Here is a 22,894-nt window from a genome sequence, read left to right on the forward strand (position 1 = left end):
GGGGGCATAATTCAACCAAACTGAAAAGAGCACTGAGCATGCTTGTGCAGCAGCGGTCAGCATCCTTCCACAGCGACAAGCCAACTTGGCTTTTTCTTAACTGAGTGTGAAGATAATTTTTCCAGGTGAACCTCAACGTTACTCTGAGACAGTCTTGCTCAAAGCTTTGCAAAAGCATTGTGCCTGTATGTAAGGCAATGGCTGTGGTCACTGCAGAAGATCAGCTTGTGCCGTGCCTGTCAGAGCCCTTTTCTGAGCAGCCTCGTATCTCAGTGTAGGTTCCTGACCAGCATCTCACAACTTTTTCGGCGTTAGTTTTTATCCTCTCTTCACTTGTGGACCAAGTTCCCCTCATAGCACCCAGACTAAAAGTTAATAAGTGGAAAGAAAATGAAACCAGAGCCTGAGTTTTGTTGCCATATTCATGGTTTAGTCTTGTAATTCATTGCATGCTGATACAGCAGCACACACGCGAGGAGCCAGACTCCTTACAAGCGCCCTTTGTGTTGGATGACAAGCAGCTTGTACGTGGAGAATCAGGGACCTTAGCTACTATTTTAATCTGCTTCCCTTCATCAGCATGTCTTCTCAGGAGCAATCCCTCTTCTCAGGAACAAGTAATTAATTATGTAAGGCAAAGACTGGTAGCCCATTAAACAAGACATCTCTGATGTTTCTTTTCTGAGATCCAGTAAACAGGACTGATGGGCTGACTGCTGTGCAGAAAGCACATGGAACTGCAGTTGAGTTTTTTCTGGTCTTCACGCTTTATACCAAACCCTGATGTATTAGGTTTGCATGGCAAGGTTTTGGTAGTGGCGGGGCTACAGGGGTGGCTTCTGTGAGAAGCTGCTAGAAGCTTCCCCCATGTCCAATAAAGCCAATGCCAGACAGCTCCAAGATGGACCCGCCGCTGGCCAAGGCTGAGCCCATCAGCAATGGTGGTAGCACCTCTGTGATAATATATTTAAGAAGGGGGAAAAACTGCTGCCCAACAGCAACTGCAGCCAGAGAAAGAAGTGAGAGAATATGTGAGAGGAGCAACTGTATGGACACCAAGGTCAGTGAAGAAGGAGGGGGAGGAGGTGCTGCAGGTGCCGGAGCAGAGATTCCCCTGCAGCCCATGGAGAAGACCATGGTGAGGCAGGCTGTGCCCCTGCAGCCCATGGAGGACTCCACACTGGAGGAAGTGGATGCGCCTGAAGAAAGCTGTGACCCTGGGGGAAGCCTGTGCTGGAGCAGGCTCCTGACAGGACCTGTGGCCCCATGGAGAGAGAAGCCCACGCTGGAGCAGGTTTGCTGGCAGGACTTGTGACCCTGTGGGGGACCCATGCTGGAGCAGTCTGTTCCTGAAGGACTGCACCCCATGGAAGGGACCCACGCTGGAGCAGTTTGTGAAGAACTGCAGCCCATGGGAAAGACTCATGTTGGCGAAGTTCATGGAGGACTTTCTCCCGTGGGAAGGACCCCACGCTGGAGAGGGGGAAGAGTGTGAGGAGGAAGGAGCAGCAGAGACAACATGTGTTGAACTGACCACAACCCCCATTCCCCATCCCCCTGCGCTGCTCGGGGAGTGGAGGTAAAGAAATGAGGAGTGAAGCTGAGCCCGGGAAGAAGGGAGGGGTGGGGGGAAGGTGTTTTAAGATTTTATTTTATTTCTCATTATCCTTCTCTGATTTGATTGGTAATAAATTAAATTAATTTGCCCAAGCTGAGTCTGTTTTGCCCATGATGGTAATTGCTGAGTGATCTCCCTGTCTTTATCTTGACCCATGAACCTTTTGTTATATTTTCTCTCCTCTGTCCAGCTGAGGAGAGGAGTGATAGAACATCTTTGGTGGGCAGCTGGTGTCCAGTCAGGGTCAACCCACCACACCTGAGCAAGCCGGCCCATCGCAATGTCTGTAAATATTGGATAATGCTGTTCAAATACATTCCTCCCTTACTGCGCAAGTATGTTTTTCCTCAGAGAGCAGTCCTTCTAGAGGAGTGAGGGAGGAAAAGAAGGGTGAAGCTGCATTGCTTGAGTGGGGTTTTTTGTGCTTTTCAAGTCCTGCCAGCTTAGGAGCTTTTGAGATCCTTCTAGCAGTCTCTTCTTCTCTTCAGTATCCTTCACAAGGACATAAATATCATACAAATATGGTCCTGTCTCAGCTAGTAAGGGAAATTCATGTGAAGAAAAGAGTAGGGTCCTTTTGCTTCATGTTAGTATACAAATCCGTGATCCAGTGACATCATCTGTTCTGCTCTTCTGTGGCTTTTGACCAGGATGGTGAAGTCGGTGGATATAATTGCTGCCTGTTATTCATATGTGATAAGTGTAAAGAGGCCATTAATTGTGTGGATGTAAACAGGCAACTGAAGTCATAGAAGTGCTATCCAAAACCACAGCACAGGGCACAACTGTAAGAGGAGCACAGCACTGGCCAAAGAGGTTTTACGTGGAGCCTGACAAAGCAGAGGCATTGATTGCATTGGATTTCTGCTTGATTGTATGTCAGAGGCAGCAGTAGGCTAGAAAAGCGGGGTGAGGCAACACCAGGAGGGTTGTAAATGCAGCCACAGAAGCACTGGTAATTCACAGAATCATGGAATGGTTTAGGTTGGAAGGGACCTTAAAGATCATCTACTTCCAAACCCCCTGCCATGGGCAGGGACACCTTCCACTAGACCAGGTTGCTCAAAGCCCCATCCAACCTGGCCTTGAACAGTGCCAGGGAGGGGGCAGCTACAACATCTCTGGGCAACCTGTGCCAGTGTCTCACCACCCTCACAGTCAAGAATTTCTTCCTAAGATCTCATCTAAATCTACCCACTTTCAGTTTAAAACCATTCCCCCTCATCCTATCACTCCATGCCCTTGTAAAAAGTCCCTTTCCAGCTTTTCTGTAGGCCCTTCGGGTACTGGAAGGCTGCTAGAAGGTCTCCCTGGAGCCTTCTCTTCTCCAGGCTGAACAGCCCCAACTCTCTGAGCCTGTCTCCATAGGAGAGGTGCTCCAGCCCTCTGATCACCTTCGTGGCCCTCTTCTGGACTTGCTCCAACAGCTCCATGTCCTTCTTATGTTGGAGCCCCCAGAGCTGGATGCAGCACTGCAGGTGGGGTCTCATGAGAGCAGAGTAAAGGGGCAGAATCACCTCCCTCGACCTGCTGGCCACACTGCTTTTAATGCAGCCCAGGATATGGTTGGCCTTCTGGGCTGCAAGTGCACATTAATTGCTAAGGAAAAGCTATTAGGGAGAGCAAGGGAGACTTTGGGTAGAAGGGAAGTGAGGAAAGATTTGGAGCTGTGAGGAAAGAAGTTGCCTAATCTTTTTCACTCCCCTTTGAGTTTTGGGAAATGTAGCTTTGCACATTCTCTGTAAATAAACAATAGTGCCTTAGAGATAGCACTGCTGGCTCTGTCGTAGAATGTTTCTTCTAAGGGTAAACGAGGCAGCATTGCTAACCACGAATATCAGAAAGGGGAACACTACTTTCTCTTTTTGAAGAATTAACTGCTCATTGAATGGAAGCATTAAATATTTTGGTTTCCTAATACCTGAGACACGTTAAAACTTGTTCCTTCCCAAATGTCTAAACGAAATGAATGTTATTCTAAAAAGCCATCACCAGTGTCTGGCATTGCTTCCTCTGGGCATCAGATGCATCCTGTCTCCCTTGTCCCTGAATTCTTTCTAAAATGAGCCTTGCAATTCTGGGATTGTCTTCATTGTGAATCTTTCAAAATGCCATCAAGATGACCAAGATCTAACTGAGCACCACAGCAGGATCCTTCCCATGGCTCACATGGTAAGCTGTGTAGCTTTCTGATTCCTGGAGCACTTCCATGAGCGCAGCCAGAACAAGATCAGAAAAGAAAAGGAAATGTCCCTGGCTTAGGGGTGAGAAAAGGTCTTGTGTGGTGTAGGTGAACATATCCAACCCCTTTGACAGATTCTGCAATGATGATCTGCACTCTGGTGGATCCTGCAGTCCAGTTCGGGCAGCTTGACTTGACTTGCTGAAATCCAGATAGAAACACTGTCTCAGTGACAAATTAAGAAGTTGAAACACTCCTCGAAGTTTCCTGGAACCTTACAGATGTGCTCAGTGGCACAATAAAATCTAGTCTGACTTCCACCTTAACTAAAGGCAGGTGTAGTGAAACCTGTGGTGTTAATGGACGGAATAGGAGACTGGAGCTCTGAAACCCTAATGAACGCAGGTTGGAGCACTCCCCATGCTGAATTACCCTCACAAAGGTAACAGCTCTCTGAAGGTAACTGTTTAGCCAGAAAGTGGTATGTTTTGGCTTGACATTGCTGGGGAATTTAATTTTTACTAAGCTCTATTACTTGTATTTTTACCCCTATGCATGTGTGTTTGGCTTCCAGCTAACTGTGTGCATAGCTGCTTCTCTGGGGGCGATAAAGATATACAATAACTAAACCCATGTAGAACAGCAGCATCATGGGCACAGGTGAGCCTTCTGGTCTGGAAAAACAGGGTATGTGTTTGCCCACCCACTGCCCATGTTACGTGACTTGATCAAAATGACTTGTTTTTTTTACTGTTTTATTTTAATTGAATCATTTTTGTTGAGTCCCAAGGGGGATTAAAGTAGAACTGCCTCATTGTCTTTTTCTTTCTCTGAAGCAATTTATCAAACGTAATCCCAAGAGAGATGGAGAAGGCATGATGATAAAGGCACCGTCTGTTACATTCCCTCTTCAGAATGCTTAGGCTGCATCTTTTCCTCAGAAAAATCAAGTTAATTGGTTTTATTGCAGCTTGGCTGTTTCTTATTTATTACTGGTCCACACAGACCAGCCTGTCACTCTCACTATTCAGAGCTCTACCTTTCTGTCCTCAAAGGCACAAATAAGCTTTGGCTCCTGTTACGTCTCCTATATGCTGTGTACCCTCGAGGGAGACCTGGCTGCTGCTCTTCCCTGTTCAGTCGTCAGCAAACCTTCTCCTGAGTTCAGTTTGTGGAACTTGTCTGTTCCTTCTGCCTGCCTTGCAGAAGGGATTTTAGGAAAGATTAACCCTCTGCCAGTTTTGGGCATCTTTCTTCAACAAGCTGGCCAGCTCATCTCTGTGGGTGACTGTTGTCAGGAGGGAGAGCACGACTCTCCTGGGGACCATACAAAATGAGGACTTGCCTGTGACCGCTGAATCTAAAGTCTGATGTGTGTCTGTTTCCCTTTGTGTCTTCTTAAAAACACAGTGAATTTGCTGAACTGCCTGTCAGAGTTGGTTGCTTTATACCTGGCCTACAAAGGGACTTCCAGCTCACCACCACCAGGATCCTCTTCTGAATGCCTGAACACCTGATGGAGTCCACAGTTCCTGGACCAAGCTGAGGAACGTGCCCCAGCTGGGTGCCTAAAGGCATTGGAAACTTTTGTGCTTTATTGAAACTGGGCCCTTGGCTCTCGGATTCAGCGTTAGGGAAATATGAGGTGTGCTTAGATATGTGCCACTTCCCGGTGTGGTTGTGTCAGTGAGAGAGATCACTTTCCCCAGGAGGATCACTGTTTCTGCTCCTGAAGGTTTCCCTTCCAAAGCTGGTGGTGCCATTGGAGTGTTAATCTAAATTAAGCCATCTGATTTTGCCTGGAGTGAAGTAAGGAGCAATTTTTCACCATGCATGTGACAGCGGAGATAAGCAGCTAGGACTGGGGATCTGGTCACTGGCATGGCCTGAAGGGAGAATGAATGTGTGTCATAGCCATTTTCTTTTCAGAAAAGGATCCACGGAAGTCAGCATACTCGATGGGAGGGCCTGCTTAACATCAAATAAACATGATATTAAGGGAGAAGATGCAAATTCTGAGAGGGGTGCCTCTCTGTGCTTGGTTCTGAGACACTGATCTGGCTAAGCCAGGCCAGTCCTTTCTCAGGCAAAACATGCCGTGGTGATAGCCATGAGTGCCTTTCTCCCAAGTAACATAGTGTGAGCAGTCATGAGATTTTGGAAGACCCAGGCTGAACTCTCTCTACTGCCGGCTCTGGAGCAGGGATTGGAAACCAGCCCACTGCCCTCCCGAGACAACGGTCAGAGGCAGGAGATCTTCAGAGGCAGTGGGTATCTGCCCTCTACCCTTTGTATGAAACAACTAGCAATTCATCAAGCCACGGGGCCGATGGTTGGTAGACAGTTGGGTTTCAGCTTCTCCTGCGAGCACTGGATGTCTTTCAAAGGTTAAATAGCTGGTGGACTCCCTTGAGCACTGAAGAGGTGTGAATGTATGAGACGTGCTGCTAGACACTTAAATAATAGGTGTCTTTATTACGTATGGAAAATGTTACATTAAAATAGCATTCTTTCTAAAGCGTGTCATAACTTGAAATATCTGCAATGATGTTACTGATTTGTGCTTTTAATTCCGGGTTAATAACTATTTTCTAAACTTAGATGGCAGCAGTACAGTATCTCTTTTTTATGAAGATAACATCTGTGAATACTGCCTTTGAGATAGGCCATGTCTATGTGATTAGTTTGTTTGTTCCTGGCCACAGTTTTAAAGAATTACGCTGAATAAATGAACCATTACTTTCCTTTTTTTTTCATTTCTGATCTTTCTGTGTGATTGTGACTTGATCAGCGTTGAAGTCAGCACTTTTTATTTTTCTTCTTTTCAAAGTAAAGGGCGTTTTTGTTAGGATTCCCACAGTTAACTGTGGGAAGGTATCTGACCCCCTGGAAAAGTCTTGTGAGAGAAATCCTTGCTGTAGAGAGTGGCCCAATTATGTTTGATTATTCATCACTCATATGGACTTACAATGGAAGTTGTTTTCAGCCTCCTCTAAAAATGAGACTTTTTCTCACTAGTACTTCACATTAGAACCCCAAACTGTGAGCTGATCTGAACTTACTGGGGCTGAGCAATAGTAGAGAGATGTAAGCAGCAAAAATGCCTTTCTCCGTTCTTCCAGCCGATACTGATCACTGGTACAACTCCTGCTTTTGTAAGCAGATAACAAGGCAAGGAAAATGGGTGCCTCCCCCTGCCAAGAGGATTCATCAAGTTAGAGCCCTTGATCTGTGCTGATTAGAGAGCACTGTGAGCAACATAAGCAATTTTCCCTGAGACAGACATGGAGGAGGTTGTTTCTTTGGGGTTAGTGATGCCTAAAAGAAGCTTCAAAAAATTCCAAAATATCTGCACAGAGATCAATCAATGGGAATACTACTATCCTGGGTATTGGAAGAATCCCTGCTAAGGATACTATTTTTGGTAATAACAGCAAAGAGGAGAAAAATAACCCACAGGTCTAAAACATGTTTCAAGAATGATGTCTTCCAGTTCCTAATTTTATTAAAAAGAAGGCATTTTCATTTAAACCTTGAAGACCTTTGTGTTGAGAAGTGATTAGCCTTAGTACAATCAGGTATGCTTTTGTCCCCCCACATAGTTCATACTGAGGTTTCATCCAAACAGTTAATTTTCTGTTTCATGTCTCATAATTTTTGGTGTTTTTCATTTGGTGAATGCAAGTGTCAAAAACTGGGGTCAGATATTCAGGAGAAAAAACGGTGTTGCAAGGGCAGGTTTGGCTTGGTCAACGCAAATGCCACGGCAAATACTGATCTAATCACATCTGGTTGGAGCTGTGTTGACTAGAGAGGGGACTCGAAGTGTCTAGCTCTGCAATAGCCATCCACATCATTGGCATTGGTAGCTGGGTGAGAAGGATCACACTTTCACTGAACTGCCAGCAGTAAGCTCCCCAGGAAAGAATGTGTAACAAGGTTTAAGGTAAAACCATCAGCCTCCCCTGCATTTATCGGAATTATTTTAACTAGAAAGCTCTTCTGCGCTAAAGCAGAGTTTGTTCCCCAAAGCAAAGATGTATCACAGGGGTGAAATTTGCACTGCCAGTGGCTGTTGACTGGCGTTGCTATTAAAGATCTTGAGCCTTGGGGTTTTGAAATGAGAACTAAACTTGTTATTAGCAGTCCCTTGGGGTCTCATTTCCATGCCAGTGAATAGCTTGTTTTTGTTCTCAGTAGCTCATTTCCCTGCATTTTCAAGTTTCACTTGTTTTATTTTATCTTGGAGTTATTAATTTTATAACAAGGCTTCTTTTTCTTCTTTTTTTTTTTCCCTATTCTTAGGGGGTTGTTTATCACCATCCATGACAAAGGCCATATTGCAACACTGCTAAACTCTTGGCCTGAAGAAAATATTAAGGTATGTGGCATGTCGTCTGTGGACTGGGAAATTACACGGAGTTGGGTGGAAAATAGGATATTGAATGGAACTGTTTGGCATTATTTACAGAACTGCCTATTTAAAAGGACAAGCTAAGAAATACTCCCTTCCTCAGAGAGTTTCCGGGCTAGTGGTTAGACTTCAGAGACTCTGTCATGTTTGTATGTGGTCACGAACATCTTTATCAAAGGTAGCACGACCTTGGGCAATAAAAAGAGCGTGCATGATAATGAGTTTGTACAGAATGGAGGCTCTAGCGAAGAAGTAAGAGACGTGCGTTGAAGAATTAATCTCACAACTCGTTAGATGTACCAAAACTCATTAAGGTATCTCTGTAACCGATTTGCTCGTAGGACTCCTTCCCAAATCCAATGAGTCATGCAGCATCCAGAACACTGGCAACTCTGCAAATAATGTTTGATATCCAGCAGCTGAAAATATTACCGACACTCCACCCAAAAAGTGATCTTGTGAAGTGTTTTTCACTAGAGCTCGGGGCTGGGCAAGTCCCTGGCATGAAATAAAGTCAAAACTTCAGACAGATCTTGCCAGTCACCTCCTTCCATCAGTCTGAAAGAGCACATGCCTGGGAATTTCCCTGGCTATTGACAGAGCTTCAGTCTCCTGTCAGTCAGCTGTTTCTTCCAGGAACAAAGGTTTGGCAGCTCAGAAAATCTTGCAAGCATTTTCCATTTCTAAGGGGGGGAAAAAAGGAATTAACATGTTTCCAGGAAAAGTAATCATATTCCTATAACCTTGTCTTTGGAACCATGGAGAACAGATGCAAAGTAGATATTTTGTCCTTGCTCTGTCCAAAGATCTCAGTATTTCCATTCGTTTCTGACTCACGGCTATGAGCAGAACTCATTATGGCTAATAGATATGTTTTTGCAGGTGGGGAAACTGGCACAGAAAGATTAGAGACCGTTGTTGAAACAGCCCCCTCTGGCACCCAAAACAGACCATAGGAAGGGCAGTGGTCCATGGAAGAGATTCAGACTATATCTACTTTCCAGGTTTGCTAGACTACAAAGGCAGCTGATTTCATCAGTATCACTGTTCTGGACCTCAGGGTTCCCTGTGTGTTTGCACACAGACTTCTCCATGCCTGAACTGGTGGGCACTGGAACACTAGAGATTTTGAGATAAGTAGGGAGGCACTTGGACTCCACCTAAGTCCCTGGAGGGACCCAGTTTTTTGAAAAGGCTGAACAGCAACACCAGTAAGTCCCATTAAAGACAGTGAAGAAATACCTGGAGATGCTGCCCCACCTTTTGCTTTGTGGCTCCTTAGAGCTTCGTGGCAACAGCATTTAATGTGGAAATGTGAAGTCTGGGTTGTAGGCCTGCATCCTCTGCCTGGAAGGGCTGGAAGGGTGCTCTGCTTGGCTTAACAAAGCCTCAGCCAAGCTCTGATGTGTCCCACCTCCAGCCCTCCTGTTGAAGCTGGGCTGCTCTGAAAGAATCAGAGTGCCAGAAAGAACAAGCAAAAGAAGCCATTTCTGAGCGTACTCATGTGGGAGTCTGGGTTTTTTGTGTCTCTTCCAGGGTGGCTAATGAATCCTGCCATGAAGAAACATTGGATAAAATGCCGACAGCCCTCATCAGTGCCTCCCCTTGCTAATTTTCTGTCTGGTTCCTTAATCTCGTACTCTGTTCTGCATGATGGCCCAGCCAGACCAGGAGGAATGCAGAAAATCATACAGTATAGCGTTGTGGTAGGGTGTCATCCTAGGGAACGACAGCTATGGGTTCAAGCCACCTCAAAGTGCGAGTAATCTAGAAACTGTATCTCCTGTTCCAAGACAAGTGTGCTGCCCTGCAAGCTACTGCACTGGCCTTGCATCCTTCCTTCCCTCCCCTCCTCCCTCCATAGGATGCTCACCCTAGAAGTTCACTCAGCGTCTTGAGTCCCTGTCGGGATTACTCCTATACAGGGCCATTCAAAGTCATGGTGCACTAAAGGCAGAGTATCTGTTCATCCTGTAAAGACTGACCGTGTGCAATCAGTACAGACAAGCGGGAATGCCAGCACTGGCACTTGCCTCTCTGCATTGCCTCGGCAGCTTGGAGATCAGCGTAGTGCTCTGGATCACTCTACAGGGCCAGATGCCTCCTACTTAGGCGTTGCAAAACTGGGCTACCTACACACAGCCTATGGTCCAGAGTCACCCCAGCCAGCATCAGCTGCCTGAAGACTCAGTGCCTGATCTCAGCTCATGAGTACTTCTGCACCGATCAATGACAAGGAAGATGAGCATCTTCAAAGAGAAATACCCCTTTCATCCCTTCCCAAAACAGCTGCTGGAGGGAGGAGGTGCACTCTGGAGGTTTCTATCTCTCCCCATCAGCTATCAAAGAAGCTTAGAAACCAGTTAGGTGCTTGGCTTAAACTACACACCTCACTTTTAGCCAAAGACTTGATTAGAGTCATCAAGAAAATTTGTAGCACAGCTGGAAGTAGAAAACAGGTTCCTAATTGTTAAACCAGTGGTTCAGTTAGAAGGGTCTGTCCTGCTCAGCCAGAGATTAGCGTCCTGTTTGTTGAGTTTTGATCACATGAATATGAGCAATTAAAAATATTACTTTAATATGCTTGTATATCAGGTACCCACTGAAACCGTGCTTTTTTTTCTGTTGTTTTTTACATCCAAAGAGCCACAAACAAATGTGAATCCAGTTTCTGCTCTCTGATACAGGCAGCAATTAATGTCTCCCATGCTGTGTTTTCTGTTCTGTATTTTTCAGTGTTACCTTGAGGAGCTTTGGTACCTATAGAGTGCGGCACATCTGAGACTGAAGAAATTTTCTGTCTCAGATGAGTATATTTAAATGCTGTCAAGAAATTCTTAGGGTTGCCTGAGAACACTTATTTGTTTGGATGAAAAGGGATCTGTGCTCCAGAGAAATATTTTGATTCATTAGAACTTAATTGTTTTTTTTAAAAAATATAATTTGCATCAGTTTCAGGATAAACCTGTAGCAGTGCACGTGCTTGCTGCTTTCCCTATTCCCATTACTGCCTTCCAGTCCCACTGCATCCTCTAGATGTTGTAAAGAAGTGAGTGCACACCCAGAAACAGATGGAGCCCACCCAAAAAGAGACTTTCCTATCACTAACACTTCACATTGACTCAGAAGGAAAAACAAACAGGAAAATGTTTGAAAATGGAGGTGAATAAGTGTATTGCTGCCATGATTGTGAATTTCCTGTGGCAGGGCTTGTTCAGCCTCTAGCCTAAGGATAGGTGCGTAGTCCTTTTAGTTTTAATAGGTTTTTTATTGAAGGTTCACTTTTAGGAATTCTGACTCCTAGTAACAAGAAACTGGCAACAGCTCAAAAGCAAATATTCTACATACAGAATTATAGAATCATAGAATGGTTTTGGTTGGAAAGGACCTTTAAGATCATCAAGTCCAAGCGTTAACCCAGCACTGCCAAGCCCACCACTAAACCATGTCCCTAAGCACCACATCTACACGGCTTTTAAATACCTCCAGGGATGGTGACTCCACCACTTCCCTGCGCAGCCTGTTCCAATGCTTGATAACCCTTTCGGTGAAGAAATTTCTCCTGATATCCAGTCTAAACCTCCCCTGGCACAGCTTGAGGCTGTTTCCTCTTGTCTTATCATTTGTTACTTGGGAGAAATAATATAGCAGGACCGTTTCAAAAAAAACCCATTACATATAGGTTGCCCCTATTACTATGTGCATTACAACCCTGAAATCTGTCATGCCTGAAACTACCAGAGGGTTGGTTTTTTTTTGATAGAGGGCAAAATAGATGTAAAAGGCAGAATAGATGCATGTGTCCTCTGTAGCTGTAGTAATGTAATTCTGTTCTGCTGTTACAAACAGTTGAGGGAGGAAATAGCCTTGGGATGTGTATATAGTTTATGTTGAATAAGAAAGGACACTGAAACAGACAAGTACGATTCTTCCTGAAATAGGAAGGTGCAGCAAGAGGTTTATTCCATTCTCAAACAACAAAATGCTTCTCCATCACAGCAATAAACCAGTGCATCTTTATTATCCCCCCCACACGGAAGTACATCTATTGAGATAGCTTCTAATCCCCCATTCTCTTATTTCTCACTGAAGCACATGGATGTGTGTGTCCTGTGTCCTAAGTTTAGCCTTAACTTTGCAGATCAGCAAATAAAGAACTTCTCTGCAGTCGTCTTTGAAATCCAAGCTAGGCTGCGCACTGGAGTCCCCCGCAGTCTGATAAAACATTTGATGTAAGCGCTTGGTTCTCTAAAGTGCTGGGGCAGTGCTGAAATTTGAAGTTTATTATTGTATTTACAGCTTTTCTCCCACAGTGGGACTGGATTCCAGTATCTTCCTGTTCTTACTGGATTTCAGAACTGCCCCAAAGAGTGCCTGACCCTGGGGGCAAAACCGACAAATAGAGTAGTTAACCTAAAAATTGTGAAGCTAAGTCAGATCTGCTTGGTCATTTGCCTCCTAAGGTCTTGATGTACAGTGTGGGTTGAACAGCTCAACTTTCGGCTCCTAATTTGGACAATATTAAGCAGGCTTTTATTTCACTTCTTGTCACAAAGAAATGATATAAGAACAAGAAAAACATAAAATTATGGATCAGAGATTTTGGTGAGGTAGCACATTACGGTGTTGCTGAAATGCAAAAGACCAATTGCACAGAGTTAAATAGCAATCGTTCAACTCCCAGCTGGGGGCGGGGGGGAGGTCTAATGTTAAATACACAGAGAAGGAGCCCCTCCGCAGTCCATGCTGCTGCCCGTGCTGATGGCTTCTTTCTACCTGCCTTGCAGTCAGGGGTACCAGAGGGAAAGGGACCCAGTTATAATGAGTTTTGTTTTGATTATCTGATGTTGGCTACTCCACAGCTACTCTACAACAGTGTGAAGACATGAGCTTGTTCCTACTTGGAATCATAGAATCATTTAGGTTGGAAAAGACCCTTAAGATCATTGAGTCCAACCGTGCTTCCACAGAGGCAGTTCACAAGCACAAGCACTTTTGTACAGAACTCTTTTTTCCTGAAAAGGAGAGGAAAAATCAAGGCCAGATCTCTTTTGTGCAGCTTCTGGTTATACAGCTGAGGATGCACAAAGAGCCATGCTGGCTGGGTTCTGCTACATGTGAAGTCTTGGCAAGCAGAGACGCTCCTCTCCCAGAATGCGAGCAGATACCCATCAGTCATGGTATCTCTACCCCCAAAATTAACAGCCCTCTATCACTAACATCTAATTAACATGGTGTCATGTAGAAGAAGCAAATATCCATTGCACAAAGCAACTGCAGTGGAGTTGGTTTTGCTCCTAGAGCATTGGCAACACCGTACAACAGTCTCTTTTGATCCTCCTAGGCTATCGTGGTGACAGATGGAGAGAGGATTCTCGGTTTAGGAGATCTAGGAAGTTACGGCATGGGTATCCCAGTGGGGAAGCTTGCTTTGTACACAGCTTGTGGTGGAGTTCACCCACAACAGTGTCTCCCTGTCCTGCTGGATGTTGGCACAGACAATGAGGTAAGACAGGTTTTTATAAATCTGACAGGGGTGAGAAAGAATTGAGATTAATGCTTAGCTGAGTCCAGTTCCCTAAACGTGGAGGCAAAGCCAGAGACATCCAAGATGAGACGATGGCTAGACCAGCACTGCAGGGAAGCGTCCAGGTTTCATTCTTGTTTGATGCTCAAGAAACTCTTGCTCTTATGGGGAACTGAAATAAACAGTAAATAGCCTCCTGGTCCCCTGGTGAGAAGACTCAGAATGTTGCCAGTTGGAGCTGAAGGGTCAGCTCCACCTTTCAGCATGGCAAGGTGAGTTGGAAGATTTTGTACAGGAAGTCCCAGATTTATTCTTCCTCTGATCATTGTGAGAAAACAGACAGATACTCGTGTCTGCGTAGAGGTGACTGTATTCCAGAAAATGGAGAATCCCTAGTGGGTGGTTTGGGAATGATTAATTTCAGTGTTTTGTCAGATTGCACACTTCACTGCACATGATGACCAGACAAGAGGACTCCATCTGTTTGCAGATTTTTGCCTTATGACTTTGGCTCAGAAAGGCTGAAGTGCAACATTTCAGCAATGCCAGAATGGACATCTGTGAGGATGTCTTTTTTTAAAATGAATATCCTATAGTTATTTGTGATGGCCCAGGTTTGTCCATTTTTGTGAAATGTACTTGTGCCTCACTTGACCCCAAGTAAACCAAACACATGTTTCTTGAGAGAAATAACAAACCTGGGGTATAAGAGCTTTGAGTTTGTGTATGAAGACAGATGAGCGCCGACATTTTCAGACATGCCTATGCTCACTGGAAAGCTAGATTTTCTGCACCTCTTTCACTCCAGCCCCAGGTGTCTCACACTGGGCACTTGAAAAGAAGAAAGCAAAATCAGTGGCCATAGATGACATCTGGGATGAGATTTGCAATTACCTCTTTGGTCTCTGGTCCCAGGGTTATTTTATCCCTTTAGCACAGAGTCCCGTCATGGACTGGGGGAATGTAGGGTGTGCTCATAGCAGCCTGATCCATGGTCTTTCCTGAAAAGTGGGAACTCTGAGTTTGGACCCTCTGAGGCTAAGGCAGGAATTAAGTCTCAATGTCTCAATTCTTGGAGTTTCCAGTCAATAGAGCATTGTACTTGACTTTGACTCCTTCATCTCTTCCTTCTCCTCCATGCTGGTCTGCACACCACCGAGTGCTGGCATGCTCCAAGCCCCCCAGCTGGAACTTCCCTCCAGAGGGACCTGGGTGTAAGTGCTTCCCCACCAAGCTTCTGACTGTGCATGACCATCCTTTTCTATCTCAGCATCCAGGGAAGACACTAAAATCCAAAGGAGCACCAATGATTTTTAGGCATCTCCAAGGGTCAGATGGTGTCAGAAAAAGGGACTCCCAGAGTCAGTCTTGGGCACTTTCGTTCTGCCCAAGATCAAGTGTAACTTACGTGTCCAGGAACTTCTCTGTGGAGGCAATTTCCACATCTGGGATTAAGATATAGAAGTTGCTGTTTTCCAGCAATATAAACAATATATCTCCTCACAATATAAATAAATTGTTTACTTATTCAATGGCTTTCTCATGTGCATAAACCCAGCTTAAAAAAACCCTAAGCACACCCTAGGAGCATCCTGCCTCACAAGTTCAGCCTAGGGTGACTGTGGCTAACACAGGCCTCTCAGGTAGAATGGAGTAAATACAGCAGTCGTATTATATTTTTAGCAACAACTCCCAGCTTGTCTTTCTGACTGTCCATAATCCTTTGTATATTCTTTCAGCAAATCGGTCTTTTTTCAGAGCTTGGCATTTCTCAGCTTGCCTACGGGAGAATTTTATACTCCATGAACCAGCCCCAGAGCACATGGTGCTATAGGGGCAATCAGTGATGTAATGCAAATGGGTCTGCTTTCTGTTTCATGGCCCTGAAGAGTTAATATACCAAATGCAGAGGAAAACCTCTTTCATCTTTCCTTCTAAGCGAAAACAGCTGTGGCTGTAAAAACAGATCTAATTTTAGCATACCTGCCAATATTTAGGGCCTGCATGGCTGCAGGACAATAGGCTTGTGATGGCTCTCCCCTTCTCATGTGGATGATTCAGTTCCTGAAATCAGAAGGGAAGCAGAGTTGCTTTGCAGTGACCCACAGAGGTGTTGGCCCACCTGGCTCCTGACACTGTTTGTCCTGTAATTTTCCCCAAAATATGTGGTGTTTCCATGCTGACCCAGTCCTTTTTTAGGTGGCTTAGAGGTCCTGACATAACACCTGCTGGATTGGTTGTTAGGAATGGCCTGGTTTTGTATTCCTAGCAGGACCCAAAAAATAAACTAATATCTGTTGTATGAAAACACCTTGCCTTCACACCTGCAGATAACCAAGGTGAGTGCTAGGTAGGTGCAGGGCTTGGGAACATATTGGCCACCTGATCACTGGTTTTGGTCAACTCTGGGCTGTCACCTAAAGGCCTAAATGACACATGTCATTTCAAGTTACTTCAGGCAATCTTCATTGCTCAAAGCACTGTTTATGGTCAACAGCTTTCCTGGTAACCTCAGTGCAAAATTAAGAGCTGAATGAACAGTAAACAGTCCCCACACAAGGTCAGTTTTCTTCACTAAGAGTGAGGCACCTTGGCAGGGAGCCTTTGGTAGAGCTGTTCTGGGGATGCAGAGCTCCATTTCCTACGGCCATCAAGAAGCATTACATCCCTCTGACTTTATTTACACAAAAAGTCCATAGCTTCTTAGGGAAACACTTTCTGCTCAGGAAGAGCTGTGTGAGGTGGCCTTCACTGCATAGTGAGTAAAATTAATATGACCACAACAGACAAACTTTTTGGGTAGGCTGGGACATAAATCTCCATCCATCCATGTAAGAGAAGATGTCAACAGAATTGCTTTGTGTCCTAGGCTCTCCTGAGTGATCCACTCTATATTGGACTGAAACACAAGAGGGTTCGTGGGAAACAGTACGACGAACTGATTGATGAGTTTATGCAGGCAGTTACCAACAAGTAAGTGGGATTATATACATGGCTCCTCTGGGCTGCTTCCATTAAGAATAAATGTTGCAACTCGTGAAATAAACATTAGTATAATTGATCGTCCAAGCAAAGAAAGGTCATTTAAATGCAAGTCTCCTGGGTGGTCTACAAACAACTCTTTGTGCTTGAGCACTCTGTGTCAAAAATATTTGTCTTCAGAGAACTGAAATCGGACTGACTATTTATAACCATTTCCTGCCCATATAGGCCAGAGGTGTCAAACATATACCCTGTGGGCTGTATCTAGCCTCCATCATGCATTTATGAGCCTCCATCAGCACAGACAGAATCTAAACTTTGGGTTGTTTACATTGGGTAAAGGAAGTGTCTAGCTTTCACCATTGTGAAGGAACTAACTGGAAATGGCACGTTACTCTACACGGTGATGCCTGTGTGAATCTGCAGACTGCCTGTCTATCGCTTTGTTAAAAATAGGAGCGTCCCTGCTGGCATTTAAGTCTGCAGAGTGAGAAGGCCAGGATTATAAGCATTGTCTTTTTAATGGTGGGACAGACCGAGCACATATTTCCATTCTTACTGACTAGCTGGGATAGAGGGTCTCTGATGTACCAGGGAGTTTGATATGGGAAGAGCAGAACCACAACCTCGGCGCTGTATGTGCACCTCTTGCAGTGCTTTGAGTTCCTCTTTCTGAAAAAAGAAAATATATTAAAATCTCCATGACTATCTGGAGAGGTTACCATAAGTGAGAACAAGTGTTAAGGAAAAAAAATTATATTTGGAAAGCCCCAAGCTCCTAAGCAGCTTTTTCTGCCCTTGCTAAAGCAGCAGACGATATTGATAAGGAGTGGCAGAGAGCTGCAGTCTGTGCCTGATTAATAGGCTGCTGCCTGTCTGTATATTGTAGGGTCCTTTCACAGCTGAAGGAGCTAGGCTGGATCTTCCCTCTTTCCGTGCCTCCAGCCAGCTCTGTGCGTGTGTGTTCCTGCCTAAATGGAGGGGAGTGGGTGGTACGTGTGTCATCAACTCTCAGTTCATCTTGTCTCCCTTGAGGTAGGAGGCATCATGTCCAGTGTCTAATGACAACACCTACCCGTCCACTGAGAAGCATATCTTTACGTAAGGTCTGGCTGCCCAGCTGGCTGTGGGTGGGGATGTAGAAAATAGGGGCTGAAATGCTGAGGAGCATTCAGTCGCAGCTGACGAACTAAGTTTTCAGAGATGAGTGCGTCATGAAGGAGTTCAGCATCTGTTGCTGTGGTGGCTCTGTGCAGCGTTGTGCTACACCCTGTGCACATGCAATGCTGGTGTTAGGGCAGGAGTCTCTCCTTTCCTGTTCAGCAGCATGTTGTAGACATGTCCCATATGATGGCTGGCCACCCAGCTGCATTTGCCCACTCAGTGTGTAAAGATACTTGCTATCAGCCAGTGCTATAGCCCCTATATCTGTCAATGTGAACACGATAACGCTGCCCTGCCTGTTGGATTAAAAATACCTCAGGGTGACTGCAGAGGAGAGAATTTGGTGTTTGTGCTCTGGTTTGTCCTTCTTTATATTTGGTAAAAAAAAAAAGCTTGACTGAAATGTCAGTTGATTGCAGTGTAGTTTCATGTTAGAAACTTGTGGGTTATCTATGGGGAAAGAAATCCTTGGAAGCTAGAAAACTGGTAAAACACAACCAGGAAATCACAAGAGGCTCTACAAGTAGAAAAGATTTAAGAGTTGTCAGGGTTGATTTGTGGGGGTTTTTGTTTGTTTTGACTGCAGTCACTAATTAATCCCTGAAGGAAACTGTCCCACTTCCTTCTGGCCAGGAGACCGCAGGGGCATTTCAGTGTTGGTGTTGATGATAGAATGGGAACGATAGAATGAGAACCCAGCTGATGGTCTCAGCCATCACAAATTTGTCTCTGACATTTATACTTGTGGTGTTAAATGCAAAGCTCATTGCACCCACTACTCCTGCCATGTCAGTGACGGGGCCAGAAAGACAATTTGCCTTTTCTGTGCTTGCTGCTGGAGAGGAAGGTTTGGCTGTTATTTTCCTCTGTTTAGTTTACATGATCTAATCTCCGCATTGAGGGGAGAAGACACTCAGCATGAAACAATGAAAGCTTATCTTGTGAGGAGGTGATGTCATGTCTAATGCTTTCATCCAAGTAGTGGGAATCAAGTTCCTGGGGCCCCTGTCCCAGCTTTTCTTAGCCAGGATGAATTGCTTGAACATGGTAAGCCCTCAAAAAGTGCTTTGCAAAGTGGAGCTGGGAAATTCCACTTTGCACTTCTCCATTCACATCTGTAAAGTTTTTGGAGATCCTTGAGTGAAAGGAGCTATTACCCTATATTATCATCCTGACCACCAGCATACTTTAAAGCACTGTTGGAGTGTGATCCTTTGTGAGCTCTGGGCTGGTGAATAATCTTGCTATCAGCCTGGGTTTGGCAAACTTATATGAAACAGATTCATTTGGTCTCAAATTTCCACTGGAATGACTGGATGCGACCCAGTAGGAACTCTCGCTTCTGTTACAAAAGGAAGCAGAAATTGTTCAGAAGGTCAAGAACATGCTGCTTTATTGTAGCCTGCTTCCACGTGTGAGGAAACCTGTGAGTACGAACTGCTGTGATCTTCGGTCTGCTGTGGTTTCTTATGCAAGTCTACAATGTCACACGCAAATTCAGTTATTTGTGGAGGAACCTTTTGGGTTGCCACAAATCTCTTGCAATTTGAGGGTTTCCTTTTCAGCTTGATGTTCATGCAGGAATTCTGTCCGCTTCCTGAGGGTACTTCAACTTCTCATGGAAACCATTTGTCAGTTCCTCTGCAGGAGTACCTCCCACCCTGTCAAATCACTGCTGGCTCAAGGGACGTTTGTCACTGAAGTGGAATGTGTCAGAGCCCACAAGAAAGCCAGGGGAGTGAAGACTTACTCTTCTAATGGAGTAATAATATCAAACAGATGTCAAATTTCTATAGCTGGAGACCCCTCCAGACGGCAGAAAGGGCTCCTGGTCCCATAATAGCCACCTCGTAATGAAATGAGGAGTGCGTCAGAGGCTTCAGAGTTAGCACTTAGAGTATTTTGAAATAGAGTGTGACTTCTGGGCAATTTTGGAAAGAGAAGTCCCTCCTGAAACACCTGGATTAGTTTCTGCATTTTCCTGCTGCCTAAACCTCCATTCATTACTCTTTCACCTAAAACACATGAAATGACTGAGCTCTTTAACAAGAGCTCCAAACTATGCACTTTTCTCCTCTTGGGAGGCAAGTACGTATAAAATTTGGCCCATTGAGCCTAAACTATGACTGAATGGAGCAGCCTGACAAATTGCTGATTTCTCACAATGAGTAATATGCTTTGTATGGGAAAAGACACTGCTTCAGTTTTCCCTCTCCTCAGTTACCATGGCAAAGGGCAAGTCGGTCTTGTTCTTGAACTGGTACATTTTTGTAGGCTGGAATAAATATTCACCTAGAGTGTCCAAGGATCACAGTCGGAGAAACCCACAGAATTTCTGGAGCTTGCCTGTATGATAAAATTAAGGTCAAAATCAAAATGCAGTAGGAGATGAGTTGTGCTGGGGCATGTTCTCTGGACTCTGCAGAGCTTCAGCCCAGCCTCTACAGTAACAATATTCTTTAATCTTCAGGCTCTCTTTCAAAGCAAACTACCACTGGGAATTTCTTTCCTCCTCTTTTTCTCCTAAACTGGTATAGAATCACAGAATCACAGGATCACAGACTGGTTGGGGTTGGAAGGGACTTCTGGAGATCATCTAGTCCAACCCCCTGCCAAAGCAGGTTCCCCTAGAGCACGTTGCACAGGGTCGCGTCCAGGCGGGTTTTGAATATCTCCAGAGAAGGAGACTCCACAACCTCCCTGGGCAGCCTGTTCCAGTGCTCTGCCACCCTCAAAGAAGCTTTTTCTCATATTCAGATGGAACTTCCCATGTTTCAGTTTGTGCCCGTTGCCCCTTGTCCTGAAAAGCGGCTGGAGACCAGTTCTTTATCATCTGTCTTATTCCATTCATTCTTCCTGTAGTTTCCTCACAGAGTGCAGCTTGGTGGCTCCCAGGGGCCAGGGGTGCTGATGGATGGCCTGTCCCCGAGCTCCAGCCTCCGTGTCAAACGCTGGCCTCAGTCACTTGCTGGCAGATGCTGAGCATGCAGCCTGAGACTCTGCAAGAGGCACCTCCACACGCCATCAAACCATGTCTCAGAAGCCTCCTTAAGCTGTTGTAACTTCACTCCCCTTTCCTTTCCCATCAGTACTTATTAACAGGGTGAGCAGGGAAACAGAAGCTTTCTATCAGCCTGCGCCATATGGCAGCGTACAGAAGACATCAGGAGGTGAAGCACTCAGTTTCTCAAAATGGGAGAAGAAGGAAAGTAGCTCTGCTGAGTTTGTTTTTCTTCGTGCTTGTTTTATACTAGATTTCTCTTTGCCTAATCCCTTCCCAGTACTTTTACCCACAAACATACCAAGTCAGGTCCCATGTGCTCGCCAATAAGCAGAGTCCGCTCCCCAACAAGCTGCCTCTGTTTCAGCAGTTCTCCAGGACTGTGGATCACAAATTCACCAGCACCTTTCAGAAACAAAATCACCAGTACAGGTGCCCATCTGTTATTTATTCAGATGCTCTAGATATTTATTCAGGTGCTGTAGTTATTTATTCAGATGCTCTAACTAGTTAACTTGGCTAATTTATCCCAAAAGACTAAGCTTAAGTCTCTAGGCACCACTGGCCTCCACAAAGCCCTTGTGTAATACTGCTAACCTCTAAAGTCCCTCAGCATCTGTGTGTCTCCTAGGAGACCTGCACAGCATCACCACTACTCTAGCAGGGCTGATGGTATAGACCATCTCCAGCCTTCGTGAGAATACAGGGTGGATATTCTCCTTGCCTATCTGCCCCACTTGCCATGCCCAGAGGGACTCTGACACCACCCAGAAGGGACAAGTAATGGTGATGAGAAGAGCCACCCCTGCTCGCCAGTGTGCTGGCTTGATGTGGGATGAGCTCATCAGCCAGCTCCTATGATCTGCTTTTAGCCACTGAATGATATTTAAAGTCAAAGAACAATATTTAGGTTTTATTACTTGATTTTCTGCTACTGAGGAATGATTGAGCTCCAGATGTGCTGCTATGGGATCTCTGTGGTAATGGAGTTTTATTACCTTGCCTCCAAATCCTTTGGGATAATGCATTTACAGATGTCAAAAAGCCCTCTTCCCCAGGCTTTCTGTCTGTGCTTTCCACCTAGGCCAGATTTACCAGCTGGTTTAGAAAGATGTAGCTGGAGAAGATCTGTTTGGGTGGAAGGCAGGTGGTGAGGCTCAATTCCTTGTTGTCTGTCAGAGGGTAGGTCAAGGCTACAGCTGAGGGTCAGCACTAATATGGTTGCATCGCCTGCTTATGCCCTGCTCCTAAGAAGCCTTGTACCTCCAGCTGCAGTTGTTCCTCAGACCCACTGCCAGGACAATGACATCATTTTGCATAAAAACACAAGAATGGCCATGGCAGCCATTAGTGCTGGTCTTAGTGCTTGGAAGTCAGGAGATATGCTGTGCAAAAGGGTTGTTTGGGGTCTTTTGGTGGGTTTTTTTGCTGCTGTAAGGACTATAATGAAGGTTGACTATGATTTTTCAAGATTTTTTTTTTTTTCCAAGAACTTTGTGATTGTTTGATCTTGGCTTGATCTTGCCCCATATCCTGTCTCTAACAGTAGCTCATAGCAGATGCCCTAGCATATGACTGAAAACAGGCAGCAAGCATTCCTTGGCACACCCCACAGCTTCCAGTAATGCGAGATTTAGGGATTTCCTGCTATCTTTGTGCTTCAAGAGTCACATTCATTGATTTAGCACTCACTGAATCCACAGCAGGCTCTATGCCTCGGAGCGTGGTGGCTGTGTTTATGTTGGCAGAAACCTAGTGAGACTCCTACCCAACGTTAGGAATTGCCTGCAGCCTAAGATGATGGTGAGGCAGGCAGCAGTTTCTGTTGGGTTCATTGTGCAGCTCCCTGGCATGGATTTTCTAAACCCAGGACCTAGAGCTCTAAATTTTGTATTGGCTACAATACAAAAGTCTACAAGTTCTTACTAAACTCACATCTGTTGGCTCAAAACGCATGTTCTAGCATAAAAGCAATTGCATTTTTGTCTCAGTCGTGACGACCATGA

The 22,894-nt window shown here is 45.1% G+C and overlaps 1 protein-coding gene across 3 annotated transcripts in view; it reads left to right on the forward strand.

The window, feature by feature from the left end:
• Positions 1-22,894, forward strand: part of ME3 (malic enzyme 3) — a 149,552-nt gene that overhangs the window by 96,991 nt on the left and 29,667 nt on the right. For 2 of the 3 annotated variants that reach the window (XM_068424671.1, XM_068424664.1), the window contains exons 4-6: positions 8,106-8,181; positions 13,559-13,720; positions 16,611-16,714. In XM_068424671.1, the coding sequence (XP_068280772.1) occupies positions 8,106-8,181; positions 13,559-13,720; positions 16,611-16,714 (342 nt within the window). The remainder of the gene's footprint in view (positions 1-8,105; positions 8,182-13,558; positions 13,721-16,610; positions 16,715-22,894) is intronic. The other variant, XM_068424667.1, reaches the window with a different exon arrangement.

Source organism: Nyctibius grandis, chromosome 2 (genome assembly GCF_013368605.1).
Source record: "Nyctibius grandis isolate bNycGra1 chromosome 2, bNycGra1.pri, whole genome shotgun sequence".
Taxonomy (NCBI): domain Eukaryota; kingdom Metazoa; phylum Chordata; class Aves; order Nyctibiiformes; family Nyctibiidae; genus Nyctibius; species Nyctibius grandis.